This window comes from Citrus sinensis, chromosome 8, assembly GCF_022201045.2.
Source record: "Citrus sinensis cultivar Valencia sweet orange chromosome 8, DVS_A1.0, whole genome shotgun sequence".
Classification (NCBI taxonomy): Eukaryota; Viridiplantae; Streptophyta; class Magnoliopsida; order Sapindales; family Rutaceae; genus Citrus; species Citrus sinensis.
This window is the reverse complement of record NC_068563.1, coordinates 7,822,970-7,847,024: the sequence shown is the minus strand read 5'-3', so window position 1 is coordinate 7,847,024 and position 24,055 is coordinate 7,822,970. Positions and strand designations below refer to the sequence as shown.

General features: G+C 33.8%; 2 protein-coding genes across 4 annotated transcripts in view; both read right to left on the bottom strand.

Moving 5' to 3' along the window:
• Positions 1-24,055, bottom strand: part of LOC102614191 (uncharacterized) — a 93,424-nt gene that overhangs the window by 16,852 nt on the left and 52,517 nt on the right. Inside the window, exon 2 of one of the 2 annotated variants that reach the window (XM_052431844.1) lies at positions 20,647-20,862. The exons of the other annotated variant lie outside the window; for it this stretch is intronic. Within the exon in view, the coding sequence (XP_052287804.1) occupies positions 20,647-20,862 (216 nt within the window). The remainder of the gene's footprint in view (positions 1-20,646; positions 20,863-24,055) is intronic. 2 annotated transcript variants of the gene reach the window in all.
• The window catches only part of LOC127899074 (probable disease resistance protein At4g27220), a 64,588-nt gene continuing 46,028 nt past the window's right edge, over positions 5,496-24,055 (bottom strand). Inside the window, exons 1-5 of one of the 2 annotated variants that reach the window (XM_052431839.1) lie at positions 12,120-12,268; positions 11,880-11,961; positions 7,733-10,576; positions 6,092-7,066; positions 5,496-5,886 (exon numbers count right to left, since the gene is read on the bottom strand). In XM_052431839.1, the coding sequence (XP_052287799.1) occupies positions 6,770-7,066; positions 7,733-10,567 (3,132 nt within the window). In that variant the 5' untranslated portion in view covers positions 10,568-10,576; positions 11,880-11,961; positions 12,120-12,268 and the 3' untranslated portion in view covers positions 5,496-5,886; positions 6,092-6,769. Of the gene's footprint in view, positions 5,887-6,091; positions 7,067-7,732; positions 10,577-11,879; positions 11,962-12,119; positions 12,269-24,055 lie in introns of those variants that run through there. The other variant, XM_052431840.1, reaches the window with a different exon arrangement.

Genomic DNA, 24,055 nt, shown 5'->3' with positions numbered 1-24,055 from the left:
CCTTAACTCCCTCAGGGTACCCAATAAAGATACCTTTAATTGCCCTAGACTCAAGTTTTCCCTGTTTGATGTGTGCATATGTTGGTGAGCTAAATATTCTAAGATTACTGAGATCAGGAATTTTACCAGACCAGACCTCTTGGGGGGTTTTGAAGTTCAGTGCTGTAGAGGGGCTTCTGTTGATTAGATATGCTGCTGTAGTGACAGCATCAGCCCAGAAGTGTTTTGATAGATTTGCACTAAACAGCATGCACCTGACTTTCTCCACTAAGGTCCTGTTCATCCTCTCAGCAAGGCCATTTTGCTGAGGTATACGCCTTACTGTTTTGTGTCTTACAATTCCCTTCTCTTTACAGAAGCTATCAAACTCCTTGCTGTAGTATTCTAGGCCATTATCAATCCTCAGCCTTTTCACTTTCCTCTCAGTCTGATTCTCAATTAATGTCATCCATTCTTTGAACTTCAGTAGTGCTTCCCCCTTCTGTTTTAAGACATAAACCCAAACTTTTCTAGTGTAGTCACCAATCAAAGTCATGAAGTATCTAGCCCCACCATGTGATGGAACTTGTGATGGCCCCCATAAGTCTGAATGGATGTAGTCCATTGAATGTTTGGTTTCTTGCTTGCTAGTGCCAAACTTTTGTCTGGTTGCTTTACTAAAAACACACTTTTCACAGAACTCAAGTGAGGAGATCTGATTAGAACCAATTACTCCTTGTTTACTGAGCTCTCTTAAACCTTTCTCACTCATGTGGCCTAATCTCATGTGTCATATTTTAGTTTTATCTTTACTAACTGAGGCCATTATTCCTGGTATGTAAGATGATCCTATCAGAACATATAGTCCATTTCTTCTAACCCCCTTCATTGTAACTATGCCATTTTTAATGACCTCTAGCTCACCGTTTTCAGCTTTTATGCTGCAACCAGATTGGTCAACTTCTCCTAGGGATATAAGATTTCTTTTTAGATCTGGTACATATCTAACATTTCTTAGATCTCTTGCTACCCCATCATGCATAGTAATGGTCACTGTCCCAATTCCAGCAACTTTACATGCTAAGTTATTTCCTAGTAAGACTTTACCTGTATCAACTTTTTACCTGTATCAACTTTCTTGAAAGTCTTGAAGAGTTGCTTATTGGGGCTCATGTGGAAGGAGCAGCCTGAGTTAAGGATCCATTCTTCAGTGGGTTACTTCTCGACAGCAATGAGAACATCAGCTCCTTCTGAATCTCCTTCATCCTCAGATGCTATAGCTGCCTTTCCAAAGGTCTCATTTTGGATCTTTTCGAGTTTCTTCTTCTCATGTTTCTTCTTCTTGTCAATTTTTGATTTGGCCATCAGGATTTCACCCATCCCCTGATCTTTTCCTTCAGTTTTTTTCTTTAGATCTTTTGACTCGAGAGTACTCTTTACATCTTTTAAGGTGATGGTTTGTCTCCCATACAGTAATGTATCAACGAAATGCTCATATGAGTCTGGAAGAGAGCTTAACAGTATAAGAGCTTTGTCCTCATCTTCAAGATTTATGCTCACATTCTCCAGGTCCAGAATTAACTTGTTGAATTCATCAAGATGATCTTTCATTGTTATTCCCTCCTTCATTGAGAACGTGTACAATCTCCTTTTCATGTAGAGTCTCGTGGCTAAGGATTTCTTCAAGAACATCTCTTCAAGTTTTGTCCAGAGGCCTGATGCAGATCTTTCTTTTGCTACCTCCCTCAGCACTTCATCTGAAAGATGCAAGATAATGGTGTTGTGAGCTTTGTTGTTGATTGTCCTCAAGTCTCCACCTGAACCTGAGGAACCTTATGCTTTTTCTTTCTTACCAATTTGATCTTCTTCAATATCAAGGGCAGCATCAAGCCCCTATTGTATCAAGATTGTATGCATCTTGAGACTCCATAGGTAGAAGTTATTTTCGCCATTGAACTTTTCTAGATCATATATGGTAGAAGCCATTTGTGAACACGCGTTGAGAGCTGTAAGGGCTCTGATACCAATTTGTTAAGAAACTAGTTAAATCTTGATCGTTAATCAACCAAACCCAATCAATCTGACTCCCCAAGAATTGTTATCATAAGATAAAGAAAACAACAACACATCCAAAAAAGCTAAAGAACTCGAATAAAAGAATAAGATGAAGAAGACAACACTCAAAGATTACGTGGTTCAGTACTAATGGTACCTACCTCCACGGCTAAAGAACCCTCTTGGGCTTGAAGCTTTTATTGAACTGATTGATTACAAAGAGACAACTGATGACAAGGATTAAATCTCTCTCACAGAGAATTTTCTATCTCTCACCCTAAGTCTCTCAAAATCGTGATTCAAGTACCACTGCTGATTAGGCTTGAGCCATATATTATAGCTCCGTTTGTCCAGCTGTTAGTAGCAACAAACTTAACTAACTACTGGCCCCACAAACGCTGACTCAGCTCACCACTTATCCTCCTAACCGAATTAACTAACTAGCTTCGCATGTTTAATTTTTTTTCCTGATATTTAAGTTTCGGTTGGATGCCACGAAACGCCGCTATTGATGATCATCACGACGATCAATTAATATTGGGGATGTGTACATTTGTAGTCTTTTCATACAAATGCAAAAACAGGACTACGTGCCAAATTGAACTTCTCGTGCACACCTTTTTTTATTTTTCCCTTGAGACAAAACCTCTTTTATTGAGATTTGATTTTGATATTTATGAGTTTTTTTGTTAAAGACAATATTAATGATGCTGTAAAAAAAATTATGGTATTATAGAGGGATTTAATAATAATAATAATAATAATAATCTGAAGAAACAATGCAATACGAGGCTATAATATTTAATAAATAATGTTTATTGAGAAATTATTTCAATTTAGCTGGGCTTAAAATAAGTTTTTTTAGCCTAAGGTTCTATTTAGTATAATTTTTTTAAACAAAATTTATTTAAGTAATATTTTTATTAGTATTTAAAAAAAATTGTAGTTATTTAATTCTCATTGGTAGTTTTTATTAAAAATTAAAAAATTACTTTAATAAATAATTTTTTTTAAAGTTATGTTATGAAAAAATAAAATAATATTATTTAATAAATAAATAATATTTTAGACATTTTAACATTTAAAAAAAAAAGCTCAAAATTTAGGTTTTTACTAGTGGAGGCAAAATAATTTATTTAATCTCAAAAGTTCTACTAAAAAATAACTAAATAATGATAAAAAATCTGAAAGCACTTATAAGTTTAAAAAATACTTATAACTATTAGATTAGTTATACTGAATTGGCGTTATCTAAATCATTGTTGATAAAATTGCGAACAATTGTCTTGCCTTCAATGGTAAGAATGCTCTCCAGATGAAACTGAATCCCAAGCAGATGCTTATATTTCTTGTGACCGGCAGCCATTATGAGCCCATCTTCAGTCCATGCTGTGAGCTCGAGCTCAGCACGAGGGAAGCTATCTTTGTCAATCACAAGGCTGTGATGTCTACCTCCTGTGAAAGGATTTGATAGAACCCGGTTAAAGGACTTAAAGTGAAAAAGGATGCAGGTTAGATAAGTTTGTTATCTTCATAACAAACCTAGAATTGCATAAAAAGACTGATCTGTTTGCCCGATTGGTGTGACTTGTACTCTTTCATTTCTTGTTCAAATCCTTGGATTCTCGACTTGTTCATTAGCATTCATTTTCTCTGTATCCGTTGATCTTGTGCTGCGTCTTTGATCAAGATAGGTGTGCTCATTTTTCCTTCAAAATCCCATTGTGTTCACCCTGTTTTTGTTCAATTTTTCTAGTTTTGTTATTAAGCTTGTTCTTTTTAGTGTTAACATTTTTGGTGGGTAGTTGATATCAATTATAAATCTTGAGTAAAAAATTAAATAAATTCAAACTTTTTAGTGTTTTCAATAACAAGGTAAACTAAAAGTATGTGGTTGATAATTTTCCTTTGTCTTTTTACGTTAAATTGACTTTCAAGAGCAAAATGATCAATTTGCTATGATTTTGTCAAATTTCTATTGGAAATTAAAGATATTTTGGATGAATGATATAAATTGTAAAATCGTGATGGATGAATGACACGACCCGCCCGACCCATATGTCGGATTCGCGGCGAATCATGCGGTTTAATATTTAAAACTCACGACATAAACTAATTCATGGATATATAAAAATGGCCTCGGGCCTTTACTATAAAACATATAATAAACATATTCAAATTTCGTACAATTTAAAACTCACTATATACACATATATCTTAGATATATACATATGGACATAAACGTGCTCAAAATGCAAGTCATGCAGCAATGTGTGTCATGGCCTAACCTCAATTGATTAAAAATCGAATTGCATAAATCCAGCCGAGACCTAGGAAAAATGAGATAAATAGGAGAATAGTGAGTTTATGATTCAGTGAGTGAATATAATTATATATATATATATATATATATATATATATATATATATATATATATATATATATATATATATATATATATATATATATATATATATATAAAGTAATGCACTAGAGCTCATACATAATCGTATGACATAAAATCATACATATATACATGGAAAAACTGCAACAAATAGTACCCAGGGAAAATAACTCTTAATACTCACCAAAATTATCATCGCACGAGCAGGCAGGGGAAAAACCTCTCAATACTAGCTGAATTTAACTACATTACACGGGTAGAGTAACCTAACTCTCAATCTGCATGTACAGAGGTAATGTGAAAGAATACATATATGGTGACTGGCAATTACATCTTATGACTCAATCAAACATATAAAATTTGTGCATATCATTATAACATGATATTAAATTATACTATAAAACATAAATGCTTCATAGAATGCATAATAGTAATAATAATATCCATTCACAGAGCCTAGTTTACTCTCGGGTTTGTTCAAGCTCTTGTGGGTTTCTGGAAACATAAATTTCTCTTAAAACACAGGGTTAAAAAATTAACTACTATAATTAATATAATACCTGATATGTATCATGAAAACTGTAATATAACTATTCGAACTTTATATATCTATTGCTCACTAATTCACTAGATATCAATCTAGCTGCCTAGTTTCATTTCCTTAAAGTTTCTTCTCAATTTCTCTTTTCAACTTCTTTTTTACTCTCGGCTTCTTAGACTCCTTTCTATTTTCCCTTCCTTTTTCTATTTTTCTTCACTCTTGGCTTCTCTGTTTTCTTTTATTTCTTTTCTTCTTTTCTTTTTCTTTCTTTCTCCCAATTTCTTTTTCTTCTCTCTGTTTTGCTTTTGATTTTGGCTTCTCCAAAAATATGAAAAATGAAGTAGCGTCCATTGTATTTAAACCTATATATATAGAGATCGAACGCGAAAGACACATTTGTAGCCACTCATTTATGAGTTGATGAAGTCTCACTTCCTAAAATCCCAAAATATCCAATACTCTCGCAAACTTAAAAAATAAAAATTATTGCTGTCACCACACATTTTCTTCGCCGTCTAGAAAATGCGTGTTACTACTAAATTAGCCCAATTAATGCCCATCGAAAAGGCCATTAATTTAGCCAGCAATTTTGTCAAAATTTCAACAATTGAAGAAACAATGATCACAAACAGAACAGGTGAATTTTGAAGTTGAGCAAATCTTGAGATACATACAACAAAGTCTTGAAACTTTAGTCTTCACAATTTGAGCACGCACTAAATATTAACCATCCATCTGCAGAGCAAGTATAGAACAAAGCTTGTTAGCTTCTTGCGCGAACTGAACAAAGCTTTTTTTTTTGAATTTTTTAAAGTCATTTATGTTCGATGCCATCTTTTTCTTCGCTGGCGTCTTCATTGGCATCCCTCTCTTAGCTGGCATCTGCCTCGTCTGTAGTTTGCTGTGCCTATATATCCAACCAATAAATTGGGCATTAAATACGAATGATGAATAAAATGATTAAAAAAAAAAACAAACAGAGAAAATTAAAATATAACACATATATGTTGAAAGAGAAATTTTGATTTTAGGATAGATCAATTAGCTATCACAAACGAAAACATGAACCAACTATGTATAGAGTCAATTAACTAAAGTTCTCAAGAGTTGACCTGTGCTCCAGAATTCTTGGAATCATCTATCTCCTTCTGAATTTAGACGAAGCTTGGGACAATTATTAACATCTACAGACTTGGCACATGGAAATGGGATCTGATAACCCGCAGGCCAAATGTTGGTGAGGTTTAGTAAATCTCTCAGTTCCAACCTCCCAAGTTCATTCATAACAATTTCATTGTAATCCGTGACGTCTGCTCCATCTTTATGCCAGAATACTTCTTCTAATTTATCATTACCTATCATGCATAGGCGCGACAGTTTTTGAAGACTTGGAGCTACGCTGATATGAAATAGATGCTTTAGTTTGGGGCAAAAACCGACAGTGATGCTTCTGAGTTTTGAGAAACATACAGGTTGGAGATGCTCCTCATCCTCATCCTCAGCAATGATTTGCTCTAATTCCCAGCAAAAATAAATTTCCAGCTTCTCCAATTGCAACAGATTACGAGCAAGTGTTGATGAGAAGAGACGTCTCAGCACAGTGCACCCGTCCACTTTTAAACATGTAAGACTTTGCAGGCTAAAATTATGCATGGGACCTACAGGTTGGAGATGCTCCTCATCCTCATCCTCATCCTCAGCAATGATTTGCTCTAATTCCGGACAATTATAAATCTCCAAATGCTCCAATTGCAACAGATTTCGAGCAAGTGTTGATGAGAAGAGACGTCTCAGCATAGTGCACCCCTTACAGTAAATCTGGTAAGATTTTGCAGGCTAAAATTATGCGTAGGACCTTCATGGTATAATACTTGCAGTTCTCGAAGGTTTTCCAACCACAACGTCTTCAAACATGGGAATAGTTTGTTTTCTTGTCCCGCAGCGATAATAACTTCCACTTGAAATACCACTTGTACTCCAAGTTCTCCAATAGACAATGTTTCCAAATTTTTTAAGCCATGCTTCAACAGAGCGTCAATTGTGTCATGCAAATGGAAGCATTTGCCTACTCTTAGGATTCTTAATTTCTGAGACAAATAAATAAATAACTTGATGTAATTAAAATTTGTTAGCAGCTAGGATTGTCAAATTGACAATTAAGCGACAAACACTAAAAAAATTCCTATAAAAATATAATACTACATATGTAAACTTATAAAATAATTATACTTTGTGAAAGTAACGAATTTATGAAAAATAAAAAGAAATTTGTTGAAAGAGATAATGTGAAGTGATATTGCAGTGGCATCGGTTTGTTTGAGAAAAAATAGTATTTTATTTCTATGGTTAAATTAACTAATGAATTGAATTTGACTAATAATATATACTCTTTACAAGTGATTGCATCCAGTTTTTTAATAAAGTAAAACGAGATATGACTTTTATTTGAAGAATGAATTTTAGGCCCTAAAACAAAGAAATTTGCTTAAGATACTGGATCATTATTATTGTCATCATCACCATTACCACCATCACCACTACTACCACCATCACTTTCATCTCAACACGGCCAAATGCAAGGTGATATGAATGACTGATTACACCATCACCACTACTACCACCATCACTTTCATCTCAACACGGCCAAATGCAAGGTGATATGAATGACTGATTACAAAAGTTATCGATAAACTATCATTTTGAATAAAATTAAAGGAAAAAAAAGAATAAAACATAAACACAAACAAACATACCTCTCCAAGATACTGCAAATTGGCTTCAAGTTCAATACTGTTGACGGTCAATTTAGGACAGCTGCTTAGGTCTAACTCCTCCAATGCCGGCCAAGTTGAATAATAATTTTCTGAACCGAAGCTCATGAGTTCGGGGATATCTTCAAATCTTAATTTTCTCAACAAAGGGAGCTCGAGTATTGTATTTCCATCTACTGCACTTATTTCCCCTTCATTATGATCAAATTTTGCTTTGATGATACATTCCAGTCTCTCACACTCCCTCACTTCCAGAGTTTTAAGCTGCACCAAACTTCGAGCTTGTGACAACGTGAAGATATATGTCAAATTGTTGCACCGTGACACACTTAATTCTGTAAGAGATTGGAGGCTGATCACATGTTGGGCGGGCGCCTTCCATATCCACTTCAGTTCTTGTAATTCTGACATATATAACCTTGCTAATCTTGAGAGCATCACAGGATTCCCACTCTTTCCATGCGGCGACTTAGAGGCATCCATTATGCATTCTAAATCTTCGCAATAGTTGACGTCAAGAGAAGTCAACTCATTTAATCCCCTTCCATCTATGCTTGGCACAATATTATGACAACCTCTTACCCTATTTAGATAAAGATTTTCCAATTCTGGATACAATGCTGAAAAAATAACTAGTGTTGCCTTATGGTCATTCTCAATGCATAACCACCTTGTCCCTCTATAAATTACAAAACCATTGCCGTCAACTTTATCGATGTGATACCTTTGTAATTTCGGAAATGAAAAGTCTTTTGGAAGATGTACAACGGATCCGTCGGGTTGGGAGTCCGACTCAGCATACCTGGCGTAACTTTCTTCTGAACTCATCCCTTCAACCGCCCAATTTTTTATCAGACCATAAAATTCTTCTAATTGAGGGAATTTTTTTATCGTGATGGGAGAAATAAAACTAGTATCAATATGTAGAAGTTTCAATCTACTAAGTTCATCCCACGATTCTTCAGGAATTTCAATGGCAGACCGCTGGAGACAGAGAATTTGAAGTCTTTTCAACTTTCCAAGGAAAGACGCGTCACTCACCTCACATCGAATCAACTGCAGAACCTGGAGGTTGGTGAGGATCTGAAGCGATTTAAGTGAAAGAACTCCACGTATTATATTAACAACTTTCAGTGCTGGCATTTCTTTGAAAAAATGTTCTGGAACTTCCAATTTGTAGTCATAGACAGCATTGTGCAATCGCAAAATATGAAGATTAGCAAATGCCAAACCATTAGGAAGCTCTTCTTTTTTATTTCCCACGAAAGAGATTCCTCTGCATTGTTCCCGGCCTTTTTCTATTGCCCGTTCCGCCAATCCAATGCCAACTTTACTAGTAAAAAATTTCTTCTCCACTGAGCCTATCCATAAGGCTACATCGCGAACTACGTCATGCATTTTCACAAATCCGTCATCATCAGTGTCTAACAGCAATGAAGAATCTTTGAGTCCTTTAATCGTTCCACGCAGCAGGCTTCTGGCTTTTTCGATTGACTCAGCTTGATACCAAACCAACCCCACTCCGTATCCAAGCAAATCCTCCAAATCTATCTTATAATCTTCTGGAAACAGCGAACACAACAAGAAGCATGACCTGGAATCCTCACCATTCAAATAATCATAACTAAATTTGAGACAACCGTAAACGCCCTGAGAATCCTTATCAATACCTTCTATCTTATGGAGTCTTGCATTTTGTAGTTTATCTAGTGCTACATTCCATTCATCAGCGGTTCTTCCTCTTAGTGCATTTCCAACAGCTTTAATAGCTAAAGGCAGCCCCTTACATTCATCAGCAACTCGTTTTGAAACATCAATCAAGGTTGTATCAGCAACATCAATGCCAGCATGCTTTCTTAGTAAATCCAATCCTTCATATTGCCTTAGAACACCTAGTTGGATCTGCGTGTCACAACCCATGCGATCACAAACTGGCTGCAGCCGAGTGGTTAGAAGGATTTTGCAACAATTGTCACTATCACCAACAGGAATACCTACTTTTTCCAAGTCGAGTTCATTCCAGACATCATCAAGAATTATGAGCATCTTGCGGCTCTTACTCTCAGAGAACATCATGCGCAATCGGCGTGCTCTATCTTTTTCATATTTCTCCGTTAATTCCCAACCCAACGACTTTACTAGCTCACTTTGAACATTTATTATGTTTTGATCCTGAGATACAGTGGCTATCCCCACCTCATCGAAAACATTTTCTTCCCGAAGTTGATTGCCCACAAAGTTCGCCAAAGTCGTCTTTCCGACACCACCAATCCCATACAATCCCATTATCTTCGTGTTGTCTCCTTTCAGTGCTTTAATGATCTGATTGCAAGCCGATTTTGTAGTCCCGAAAGACATGAAATGTCTTGGTATAGGCAATTCTTTGTCTGATGGAAGAGGTTTAGGACGGGCAACTGTGCTGAATTTGCTGCGGTCTTGTAGCAGATCGGACAGCTTGCTAGTCTTTTTTGATGCTTTTCTACCCAGCCAATAGCGGGAACCCCAATTAGGACACCATCCGTTAAGACAGCTCTTCTTTTCATCTACTATTGCTTTCAAATTTCGAACATCTGCTATTTCTTTCTCAACATCCTCCAACCACTTCTCTACATTTTTATCGATTACAATAGCGCGGTGTATTTGTCGTTCTTGTTCTACTCTTTCATTGATGCCATCTTTTTCCTCCTTCAAATTAGTTTCTTTATTCTCAAGTTCTTTAACAATGTTGTTGAAACAGAACAGATAGCGAGTTTGGTTTATGGTTGCGTCCCCCAATAATTCTGCAAACTTTGATCCAGCACATGATAAAATATCCATGCTATTTATCTGCAATTAACAAAGTTGATCTCAGTACGCTATAAATCACAGGATCGAACGATAATGTTTAATTACTTTTTTCTGAACGTTTAATTACTTTCTTCTATTCTGCGAATGCACGTTTATTAACGCTAGCTTTGATCAATAAGAGCAAAATACAAACGCCGGGCTTTAAGTAGCCTTTAGCTACAAACAGAAGAGAAGAAATAAGGTAAACGTGATATATGGTGGATTATATTGAAATTAGATTGCTTTAGAAAATTTTAAAGAAAAATATCAAGCATCAAATTTAATAGAATTTAGATAAGCCTAAGAGTTCATTGTGCCCCAAAAAGGAGCGGGTTCGAATCTTGGATGAGGTAAAGAGTTTAAAAAGAAATGAATTGTAGCTTTATCTAACCCTTACCTTTTTTAAAAAAAAAAAAAATTTGAGCTCGTTGTGAATTGCAAGTGAAGACAGGCAGTTTCATGTGGAAATATGCTAAAGTGATGAAAAAAGAGTAATAGAGATTAGAAGACCGCAACAACCTATTCTAATCCGCAACAACTTATGCACGCGCACTCATGAAAAAATTTGAAGGATTTCCAGATTATTACCCCCTTTTTTCTTTAATCAATATTTTAATAATATAATACCATAATTGTCAAATAATATCCTAATATTTTTTTTCTTCAAGTATTCAAGATACTCACCTATTGGACAATTAATTTAATCATTTGTTAAATTGTTTATTACTCTATCCTACTATATATCCAATGGGTATAAATGACACCTTATTTGGGATGGTAAAGATTGTGGCAAATTAAATAATTTGTATAAGGATAATTTGAGGTTTGTATAATTTATATGAAGATAATCTGCAAAATATGTCAATTTTAAAAGAGCGATATTAGTAATGATAAATTTATCAATTTTTTTAATAAAGATTTTGTTTAAAAATTGGCCAACTGGGTTTCATGAGGAAAATAGAGGAGCATGAACGGCGCCACTTTTAATTTTTATAGTTGTTGTACAAATGAAATTCAAAAGATGTATTAAATGGATCAATTTGAAATCGCAGGAGAGCATAATGGACTCATGTTCGGACTTGAGATTGAAAGGCTAAGGGGCCAGACGGCCTGTAGGAAAATTAATTTTATTTTTAAAGTATGGTCAACAGTAATGACTTGGAGGTGATTCCTATTAATCAACCATCTTTGACTTAAGAATTAATACAAATAAATGGCAAAAATAATATAATGAAAATTAATCAACCATTGGAAGTAAGACACATATCAAATTAAGAGTTTATGAAACAATAATATCGCATACCTTCTTCGTTATATATCCTCAATCACTGCTGAAAGCTCCAGTTAGAGAGTCGCAAGAGTTCGGAGAAAATTAAAAACTTCATCTAGCAACATAAATAAACATCAGATCAAAACAACATCGCATATATCTAGCTATTTAACATCATATATAAGTTCATGTTCACTATCAAATCTTTCATTGGCGGAGAAAAAAGGGATTGAAATAACACTGTAAGCGATATAGGAAGCAAAAGTAACATACCGAAATGAGAGCAGCAGCTCACAGATCTGGTGATTTCCGAGAGCAAGAAAAATGAATGAGCTTTGGTAGCAAGGTCCGAGTAATGTTTCACAAGTTGCCATTGACTTGGTGGCTTCACTTTTCTTTTCTTTTCTTTTTTAAATTCTACATCAGTGAGAATTGAAAGGTGGAGGGTGAAAAGGTACACATACCTTATCATCTATGATGAGGGGACAATTTGGTAAAACTCATTTAAAATAAAAAAGTTCAAAAAATTAAAAAAGAAACTTTGTGTCCAACGGCTTGTATTTGGGGCATCTTTCGGGTTGTTGAGAGAATGAGTTTAAATATAAGATTTTCATTTTTTTAATTATATGTTTCTCTTTAAAATGAATTTAAATATCATTCTTATTAAAAAATAGATTGAAAAATGAGCCTTTCATGATTTCGTCCCTTAGCTAGATCAGCCATAGCCCATAGATTGAAACAAGTATTGTGCTTGAATGTTATTTTGAAGTTTGACTAATGATTTTGGCCGAATGAATGTGCTGCATCTCTCTAACTTCGTTCGTCAATTCTTATTCTGGTAGTTATATACAAAATTCCAAAAGTAAAAATTGATTTGTGAAAAATGAGCAATTTTTTAATATTAAAATTGAAAAGGAAAGTGGTGGAATAGTGGGTGCTCTCTGAAATGATGAAAGTGGTGTATAATTTATTATATAAATTATAAAAGCAATCACTTCGTTAATGTAAATAAATGAGCGATTGCAAAAGTAAAATTTGTAATAATGTATCTTTCCCGTGAGCCCCATTGAGTGTGTTGTCAAATAATATTTTTATATTATCAAATTTTTATTAAATTAATTATTCTTGTTCGTTGTTGTTAGGATTTAGTCTTATTGTGAAATTTAATCTAATAATTAATAATTTTATTTGATTTGAAACAGATATGAAAAAAAAATTTAAAAAGAAACCACAGCTCCCATCTCCTTTAGAGGGAACTAGTGATGGTTCATATGAAGTCAATTTACAAAATTTGCTTGATGACCTTAGCTTGTGACCTTGTATTGATAGTTATAATTGTAATATTCGAGATCAAGTTCGAAGAACATACTTACAAAGGGGCCCTTTTCAACCTAAGGGGCACAATTTTAAATTTGAGAAATTTAGAAATCAACAACGACGATTTGTTTCGGATTGGTTCAAAGAATTTGGTTCTTAGCTGGAATATAGTATAAAAGAAGAGTCTGCATATTGTCTTTTTTGTTTTCTTTTCAAAGAAGATAATGGTGATCAAGCAGGCAGTGATACTTTTACTGGGAAAGGATTTAAAAATTAGAAAAAAAAATTAAAGATTCATGAAGGATGTGTCAATAGTGCCCATAACTGAGCTAGGCAAAAATGTGAATGGTTGATGAATCAGAAACAACATATTGCAACATTTTTTGAAAGAAAATCCTAGAAAACTCAAAGTGAATATGAAACTCGCTTGAATATTGTTGTTGATTGTATTCGATTTCCTTTAAATCAAGGGCTAGCATTTCGTGGACATGATGAGTCTGATGGTTCAAGCAACAGAGGGAATTTTCTTGAGCTTTTACACTTCCTTGCTGATCATAATGAAGATATTCATGCTGTTACTTTCAAAAATACTCCTCTAAATCTGCAAATGACATCTACAAAGATCCAAAAAGACATTGTAAGTTGTGTTGCAACTGAAACTACTAATGTTATTATTAGAGAGATGGATGGTGCATTATTTTATGTTCTAATTAATGAGTCTCCTGATATATCTACAAAAGAGCAAATGGCTATTGTATTACGTTATGTGGATAAGAATGGATATGTGGTTGAACGTTTTGTAGGCATTGAACATGTTTCTAGCACTAAAGCTGCCTCACTTAAAGAATCTCTTGATAATATGTTTTCAAGGTTTGGATTGAGTTTGTCAATGTTACGTGGGCAAGGTTATGATGGCGCAAGTAATCTGCAGGGTGAGTTTAATGGTTTGAAAATGCTCATTTTAGAGGAGAATGAATCTGCTTATAATGTTCACTGTTTTGCTCATCAACTGCAGTTGGCTCTTATTTCCGTGGCAAAAAAGCATGAGGATGTTAATTCTTTATTCAATTTAGTTTCAATGCTAGTTAATGTGGTTGGAGTGTCAGCTAAACGTTGTGACATTCTACATAAGATACATGCTCTTGCAGTTATTGAAGCATTAGGTAAAGGCGAGCTTTCAAGTGGACAAGGTTTGAATCAAGAGATTACTTTAAAGCGTCCTGCTGATACACGCTGGTCTTCTCATTATGGTACGTTAATGAGCATAATTTCTATGTTTCCATTTGTGGTTAATGTGCTTGAGATAATTGAAGTTGAAGGAAATTATGAACAAAAATTTCATGCTAAAATGCTATTGAAGTTGATGCAATCATTTGATTTTGTATTTTGTTTATTCTTAATGAAAAATATTCTTGGCTATGCAAATGAGTTGTCACAAGCACTACAAAAGAAAGATCAAGATATTTTGAATGCTGTAAAATTGGTTGAAGTTTATAGGCATAACCTTTAGAAGTTGAGAGATAGTGGATGGGATTCTTTATTTGGTCAAGTTTCTACTTTCTGTAGCAAGCATGATATCGATGTTTTAGCTATGGGTGATTTGTTTTTAATTCCAGGGCGATCACGCCGTAAAGCTCGAGAGATCACAAATTTACATCGGTATCAAGTTGAGTTATTTTATGCTGTCTTAGACATGCAACTTCAAGAGCTAAATAATCGATTCAATGAGTCAAATACTGAGTTGCTTATTTGTTTGGCTTATCTATGTCCAAATGATTTGTTTGCAGCTTTTGACAAGGAAAAATTACTGCGACTTGCTGAATTTTATCCTAAAGATTTTTCTGCAATAGATCTTATAGCACTTGAGATGCAACTTGATGTATACATTACGAATTTACGATCTAGTGCAGAATTTTCAGAATTGAAAGGGATTTGTGAACTTGTAAGGACAATAGTTAAGACTAAAAAGGACAAGGTGTACCCGTTAGTTTACTAATTGGTTACATTGGCTTTAATTCTACTTGTAGCTGCTGCCACTGTAGAAAGAGTATTTTCAGCCATGAATTTTGTGAAGAATCGACTTCGAAACCAAATGGGTGATCAATGACTGAATGATAACTTAGTTGTATACATAGAAAAAGATGTATTTGCTTGTATTAACAATGAAGATATTATTCGACGTTTTCAAAATATGAAAACACGTCGAGATCAGTTGAAGAAGTTTAAAAAATGATTATGTCAATAAAATTAAATATTTTACTTATTATTTTTTCAATTGATTTTTATTATCTTATCGAATTTTTTTTTATCAATTTATATTAAGGCCCTTCTGAATTTATTTCTCGGATCCGCCGCTGGTTTTGGAGGCTTTACTAGACTACCAATTTACCATTTTGAATTGCAGTAAAGTGAAAACAATAGACTGCCAATCTACTATTTTGGATTGCAATAAAGTGAAAATGGGTTACTTTCAAAAAAGAGAAGGTGACAGTGAGTTCTCAATTTCCAATTCATCAACTTTTTGCTGGATTATTGTCACCGTCAAAAGTAAATTATTGAATCACAAGCAAAAAGCAATTTGTCTTCTTCTTGATTTCGTAATTTGGCTGTCAAAATGCAGTCTATCAAGATTATGATTCCTCAATTCAAAATAACGTTTTTTTTCTGATGAAATGAATGAAAATTGAACTTACAATCTGCCACGAACACGCCATTCAATTAACCGTTTATTTCCCCTTAAATTTTTAATCTCAATGAAACGTAGATCTAATGGGAACTACACATATAAAAATATTATAGATTGAAGAAGATTAATTTTTCTTGTGCGGAAGTATTTTTAGTTAATACGAAAGAATTCTAGCAAGTTAATACAAAGGTATCATAAATTTATAGTATTAAGAGATTTTTTTCCTTTGATATTAAGAGTTCTCAATATACAAAAAAATGGGCGAAGGAAGAAGATGAGACAAGAAAAAATACGAAGAGTTTTGGCATTTTGATGGGTTTTATAGTGTCAAACATACATTTGCAAAATTGATAATTTTTAATGGGGTGTTATGAAAATATTGGTGTTTAAAGTATATTTTAAATTAATGATAAAATTTTAAGAAAAATTTTCACTTGTAAGAAAAAAAAAAATAAAAGGTTTGGCTTAGTAAAAATTTTTTTTATTAATCGTCTAATCGCTAATCTAATCTACTTTTTTATGAAATTCTTTGGCATTGTAAAATCTATCTTTATTATGCTCCCCAAACAAATATGCTTCAACCCTGAATAAAATCTGCGGGAAAACGGTAATTGGCAAGTAATGAAGTTCGTCATTTTTTATTATGAAGATAAAGGGAGTTGCTAAGTATGATATTGTTTTTGACAAGTCATTTTTTGTTTTGGCAAAATAACAAAATAAAACACGTGTTTGCTAGATCATTTTTCTGACATGCTCTTGCATTTGGTGAAAATAAATTGCATACTTTTAATGAAGAAAAGTAAAGATCAACAAAATATTTTGTAGTTTTCGACAGCTTTTGCGTTGTGAAGTGCACCTGGACCTTTTTTTTTTTTTTGGAGTTGTTTAATTTGTATTATAATGAATTATCATGGTCTCACGTGCCACTCTTTCCATTCGAAGTTTCATAATTTAACAGTATGGATAGGTTACAAAAATAATTTATTTTATATTTTGTAAAAAAATTACTAAAATGTAATAAATAAGATAATAATAATTATTAATAAAAAGTAAATTTAAGATAAGAAAAAAATCTTTCTTCGTACTAAATAAAAAGATAATAAGAATGGGATGCTTTTGGCTTATATTCTCATAGCTATTTATAGTGAAAAATTACATTAAATTTAATTAATAAATCAATGAACTGCAGGCTTATTAGATTTAAGTTATTTTAATAAGCTATAAATATACTAAATGAAAATAATTGTGTTTGGGATGTATGATGTCCCGACCAAATATATCCGAGCAGGGGTCGCTTCTTTGGTCACGAGGAGCTGTCTGGTATCCATGTGCAGGAGCTACTTGCTCGTAGGCGGGGAGCTATATGGTGCAGTTGTTAGACAAAATACGAGGAGATATCAACACGTGCATTCTTTCCAGAGATTCCAGACACAAAACCTACTTAGCAATGGTTATAACGCTGATACACTCATGATGAAACACTTGACATAGTCATGAACGTGGGGTAGTGGAGACAGAACGCCCAAACAAGTTATAAAAGGGTACATTTAATGATGGTAAAGGAGTTGGAGACTCGGACATTGAACTTATCTATATAACAATTCACTTTGACATTCTGGTTTTTACTCTCTTTGATAAGTCTCTTACATTAACGGGATAAAAATTAAAACAAAGCCACGAATCAGTGGCATAGCTTTTCCTAAATAAGTCCAGATTATTGATTTGAGTGTTGGAAGGTTTACGTTGAAAAAACTACCGGCGTCCCTTGACTGGTTGTGTGTGCAAGGGTTTGCCAAGGCCAAGTTTAGTTCTCTAAAACCCTGCTCATCAGGGAAAGAAGCACCTCGAGCTCATTCCCTACCAACTACAAATTCAAGTGTTTGAGGAGAAATCCTAATCTTGAACGAGCAGACCAAAATCCTGCATCAACAAGCAGTAAACCCATTGTTACACAATACTCTCCATTGAATGTCCACCACTTTCATATGGTCATAAAATAACTCTCATTAAAAGCCTTCACCAATAAAAACTCAGATGAGAAAAGCTAGTCATAGAAAAAAGGAGTGTAGAGCACATGTATCTACTTTTTATAGTTCTTCTCTTAGATATTTATGCTCCCCCTGGTAGAATACTTCCCATCAAATAGACAAACATCAATTTGGTAATCTATTGAGTTGACGCATGCCAATGCTATAGACTACCTGATAATCTACTGAGGCGACACATGCCAATACTATAAACTAGTTTTTCCTAGGTTGAAGTGGGTAAACCTTTAGTAAAAAGACCGCTAAATTATTAGTGTAATACAAACAGCATTGTCTTCTAATATTATTGTTGGAATGTCTGCAACACAAGTTGATGAAGTATACCTGTGCGACTGCACCAATTCGGGGTAAACTAGCTGATGCGGCCACTGCATCCAATGCTACACGTAAATAGTCTTTTGATAATTTCCCATTACGATATTTTGGCACAATCTCTAGAGCTGCAGTCCTTGTCTGTATTTTGAGATGAAGTTCAGTAAGCTTTTCCATAATAATGCTGCACTCCAAAATATGACACAAAAGCATGTTTTAAACAGGACACACCTTGTCTAATTCAAACTTGTTTGACAAGAGTCTCTTAATGCCACTTCCATCAAAAATATTTTTACTATGGGCAACAATCACAGGCTGCTCTTTTAGCCCTTGTGCCACACAATCGGCTAGTTTCTTAAATTCCACCAAAAATGTCTCTTGTTAAACAGGTTTCTCGTAGTTATGTTCTCGAAGTAACAAAACAACAGGACCACCCTGGTACTTGTTCCGCAAGCAAAGTCATGAGGCTCCACTTAAACCTTCATTGCAAATTATTAAAAAGCAAATTGACTTTGGTCCCCATTTACATTATTTCTTGAACATCAATAAAGTTCCAAAGAGACAAGCAGTAAGTTCCACAACATTCATCACTAGATTCCTCCTTAACTATGAAGATATATACAAAGCAAGAAAATTGAAAAAGTCAATAAGAAAAGAAATAAAGAAAAGGCTAGCTAATTAAAAGTTATAAAGCCGCAATACACCGACCAAAATTGAATAATAGGTTGGACAATTATGGAGCTAACTACGCAGAAAATGGAAACATTAGACAGCTTATATGTTAACGTAATTGAGTAGCCGACCTTCTACAATTATGTTCAATTGAAATTAAGATCACCAAAATGTTATATCAAGATTAGACTGTGCAGTACCCACCAACCAGGAATAGATTGCACCACCTTCTTTTCAATTCATAAATTTTCTTAAAATTGAAAAATATGAATGACACAAGAGGACAGTCGAGTGACAATCTGATGATGATGACACAATTTTTGCTCATTTATCATCATTGAAAGATAAGTTTAATTTGAAACGTAACGGAGAGCACAAAAATTTTCACCACTTATGTAACATCTTTATCTTATTCTCGCTAGCTTTGGAGCTTGCAACAAAAAAAATGATATTTTCTATTTTTTATTTTTTTATTTTCTAACTTGTTCTTTGGATACGATATCACTAACTTACAATTAGGGGAGATTTTTTTTTTTTAAAAAAATCAAACTCAAGGAACAGATCAGATCAGTTGTAAATAGTAACTATGAGACTATTGCTTTAAAAAAAAAAGATTAAGGCTGCGTTTACTTTTTGGATTGGATTGGGAATCCTAGGATTGGGAGTGTGGAGTGGGAGTGGGAGTATGTTGTTTACTTACACTGGAATGGAAGTATGGAATAGAGATCAGAATCCATTTTATGTGTTTACTTTGTCTTGGATTGTGAGTAAATAGTTTCAAATTACAATTTTATCCTTATTTAAAGAATTATAGTTTTTAATTACAAAACTAATAAAATATATATTTAATGAATAATATTTATTTTATTATATTTGTAAATTTATTATAATTATTAATATTCTTAATTATGAACAATAAATTATTAATTTTAATATAAAATGAAACCTTATTTTATTTAATATAATTATATTAAATTTATTATTATATAAAATAATAATATAATATTATTTTGTACAAAATTAATATTTTCTTAGAATAAACTATTTATTATTATTAATATTAAATAAATATAGTACTATTATTTTTAAAATAAATATAATAATATTATATTTATTAATTCTCTATTAATATAATAATATTATTTTAAAATAATTTTAACTTAGAATCAATACAAATTATTATTTAGTTAAATATAATATTATTATTCAAATAAATATAATAATATTATTCAAATAAATATAATATTATTATTTAAATAAATATAATATTATTTATTTTATTAATTATAAAATATTAAATTAAAAAATAAAAGGGTAAAAAAGGGAGAGGTGGGAGTGGGAATCCACTCCCACCTCCCACTCCCACTCCCACTCCCCACTCTAAAAATGGGTGGGGCTCACAGAATGAGATTCCCACTCCTTTCTCATTTTAAGGAAGTAAACGCTGGAGTGTAGAACGCTGGAGTGGGAGGAATCTACACTCCTCACTCCCACTCCAACAAGTAAACACAACATAATTGTATTCTTATAATTGAAATAGGGTTGTGTAATGAAATCACAGGCTTGACGTATAAGTAATATAGGCTCGTTCAATTAAACAGAAAAGTAACTGACTACAAGTAGTATTATTGGTGTGATAAGAATAACCATTATGGAAATAAAATTACGAAAATAAAATCACTAGCTGTCAAATATAAATAAAAATAACTATTCCTATAACGGTAAGAATATAAAAAAAAAATGAAATGGGGTTCGCGTAGAAATGAACCTCAGAGTAGATGTGATCAGAATCAGGAGAAGAGCCCTGAGCCGGCAAGCCAACAGCAGCACCAATATCAGCAACAGCAGGCTGAAGCTCCTTCACAGAGAGCTGACCATCTCTGTCTCTGTCAAGTTCTTGGAACTTATGATCAACAAAGCTGCTAAACACCTCCTCATTTCCAACCAACTTCATTATATTTGAACCGTCCAGCACTTGCTGCTGCTGCTTCATCGAGCTTGTACTTTCAGCTGTCTCCATTAATCTTCTTGTGATGATTCTCGTGAAGCTGGGGTTTTAGGTTTGTGGATTTGCTTTTGCCTTTGCCTTTTGTTTTGTTGAGAGTCTCGTGAATCACAAGAGTTGCCTTTGGTATTGGGCGAGTCCCTCCCTCTGCCTTCTTCTTCCCCTGCGTCTAATTAACTCTCTGGGTAATTATTAGAAACCTCCCTTGAGGTTTAGCGTATTCTCACATTGATAGATTGTATTCACGTTATCTCAGTCACCTCCCCCAATGTTAGTTTACCGTCTGTTGTTTGATAGAATGACCAAAATACTATTGAGTTGAAAAAAACCCTTGTTCGCACAAATTAAAGAATTGTTGGCTACAAATAGCATATCCATTTTGGCGCCAAGAGATGTAATTACAGTGAAAATATTAAATAAAACATTAGACTGTCCCCTTACATTAACAGAAGAAGGGGTATAAATTTTACACTTTGGGGCAAGATCTAGGCGTTCAATCATTTTTGCAACGCCAGCAATTCCTACACTCATCTCACACTCAACATCTTTGCTTAGTTCTTTAACTGAGGTATTCCGAGAAAGCAACCTCTCCTTTAAGCTGCAGGTACCCTTCGAGATTAATTCCTTGTATTTGTTAAGAAACAAACGCAAGTCAGATTGACATGTTGAAGCATATAAAACACCAATTCCAAATGAAACCAAGTTGCAGAAAATCTACCTGGCTGAAGCAGCAGACCATTTCGATTTTACAAACTCTGAGAAGAAGAATATCTCAGAAGGGCTTGGCCTCCTTAGATTATCAGGTGGTAACTGTTTGAAGAAAACTCTGAAAAACAAATGATCCATTGAATAATCTGAAACATATTTGTAAATAATGGAAATCTAAGAAATTATGTATAATTACAAAAACTTGTGCAATGGAAGCAAGAGCTTTCTAAGGCAAAATATATATATATATATATATATATGTAAGATAAATCCACTTGTGAAAAGAAGAAAAATCCACTTGTGAAAAGAAGAAAAAAACAATCAAACTTTTCAAAAGTACATTTACATAAAAACAAATGGAGAAAAAAGAATGCAGATCAACTTATAAGAGTGGGCAGAAATCATTTGTACTTCCACCCAAGCTGACTATTATTGCATTGCATCACTGAAAAAACTTTTACAAGAATAATTCAGCATTCCAAGCCAATTCTAGCTTTTTTTATCCTTTCAAATAACCTCTTGGGCTTTGCCAGCCAAATGCTAGTTGAAAACAACTGAAATATGAAAAATAATTGGACTTTTGAGTTTTGAACAAATACCTAGATTTAAAAGGGCTATCTCTGTTAATATCAGGATCAGATGAAGGAGGTTGAGCATGTCAATTGATCGTATGATAGAAATTAGCAAATCACTATGCGATGACCCATGACAGAAATTTGGTAAATTCGTATATGTTGGCAGCGTTAAAGAAGCATTTGCAGCAGAGATAGAATCAATCACTGGGGAAGCATTAAGTCCAGGATATCTCTGCATCTCTCTTTTGTGAAAATAACGAGCAGTAGCTAAACGTTGCATAACATGTGCTTCCATATCATCATAATCAAAGTAAGTACCATCCTGAAATATCCCACCTCACATGTTAGGAATATAATAAAAACTCTATCTCAACAAAGGGTTATTCAATTTATAATATTATAACGTATCACGAAACACAACCAAAAAATAATTACAAGAGCTTAACATTCAAGAATACATTGAAGATGATATTCATGCTTGCAGCTAGTAACCTGGGGGAGGATGAAGCTATGAAATTGGCCATTTGAAATTGAGAAAGTGAGAGAATGTGAAGAGACTTTAAGTGAAGATGATGACTGAGTCTATGAATGGATTGAGGGAAATTGAAGAGAAATGTGAACAAAGAAAGGAACCCTAGAAAAGTGTAGAGAGAGAAAGAGCCGGTGGTCAAAAGAAGAAAAGAATTAAAACCACTAAACTCACTGCTCTAGTGCAAGAGAATGCAGCAAACCGTGACATTTTTTCAACCAAGACATGTACATATCATGATAAAAAGAAAAAAAAAACAAAATCAAAGATTCTCAAATATTAATATTGTGGCAGAAGGTATCTCCAGCACTTTTCTAGGGCAATATTACATCTGTAATTTAACAAAAACTGGCATGAATCCCTGTTCAACAATCATCGGCAATAGCTTGAACAATTAAAAAATTTTCATACCCATTTTCAATCATTCACCAGGCAGCATAATGTAGTTGAAGTCATCTTCAAGCAAAATCAAGTGAACATGCATTTACAACAATTATTAACCTACAACTAACCCAATCGCTGGAAAAATAGAATGGAAGCAACAGAGACTCTCAAAAAGATTATCAAGACCCATTACTCATATTTTACCAAATTCATTAATTCCATCTAATAAAACTGACATGCACAGTAATAAGCCATTTTCATACCTCATTTGCGGCTCGAACAAACTGAGGTTGTTCGTGGGTTGACAACAAATCTCACCGATTGGCATTCTTCCACGCGGCCGTCGTGATTTAGTCGTCCCTGGTGTCAGCGTCTTCGAGTTCGTTGCGATGGTCACCTGATCGCGGCACCCTTTCTCTATTAAAGCATAGTAGAGAGAGAGAAAATGAAAGGGGTGTTGTTCTTGTAGCTTCGGTTTGAACTGGAGTAAGAAGATGCCCATTTTTATTTCTATTTTTTTTTTAGATAATATCCGTTGGTTAAAAGTATGCTTATGTTTTTCATCCATTGAATATTTATAAAAATCCAGATCAATTTCAGTACCCAACGTGATAATTTTAAGTTTGTTTGAATTTTTTATTATTAATAAGTTCTATTACTATATTATCCTCACTAACCGAACTTACACTAAACGGAGTACTAACGTCAGGGGATGTAGCTGAGAATACGTGAATACAATCTATCAATGTGAGAATACGCCAAACCTCAGGGGAGGTTTCTGATAATTACCCTAACTGTTTTGGCTCACTTTTATATGAAAAAAAAGGGAGAGCCGTAGTCGTTAGTGTATATTTTTAGAAGGGTTATTTTTACACACCTCCCCTGAGGTTTCACGTAATAACAGTTTAATAGAAAGTATCTCTGTATTTTTACATCCCTCCCCTACAGTTTCACAAAGTTATGTATACAATCAGTA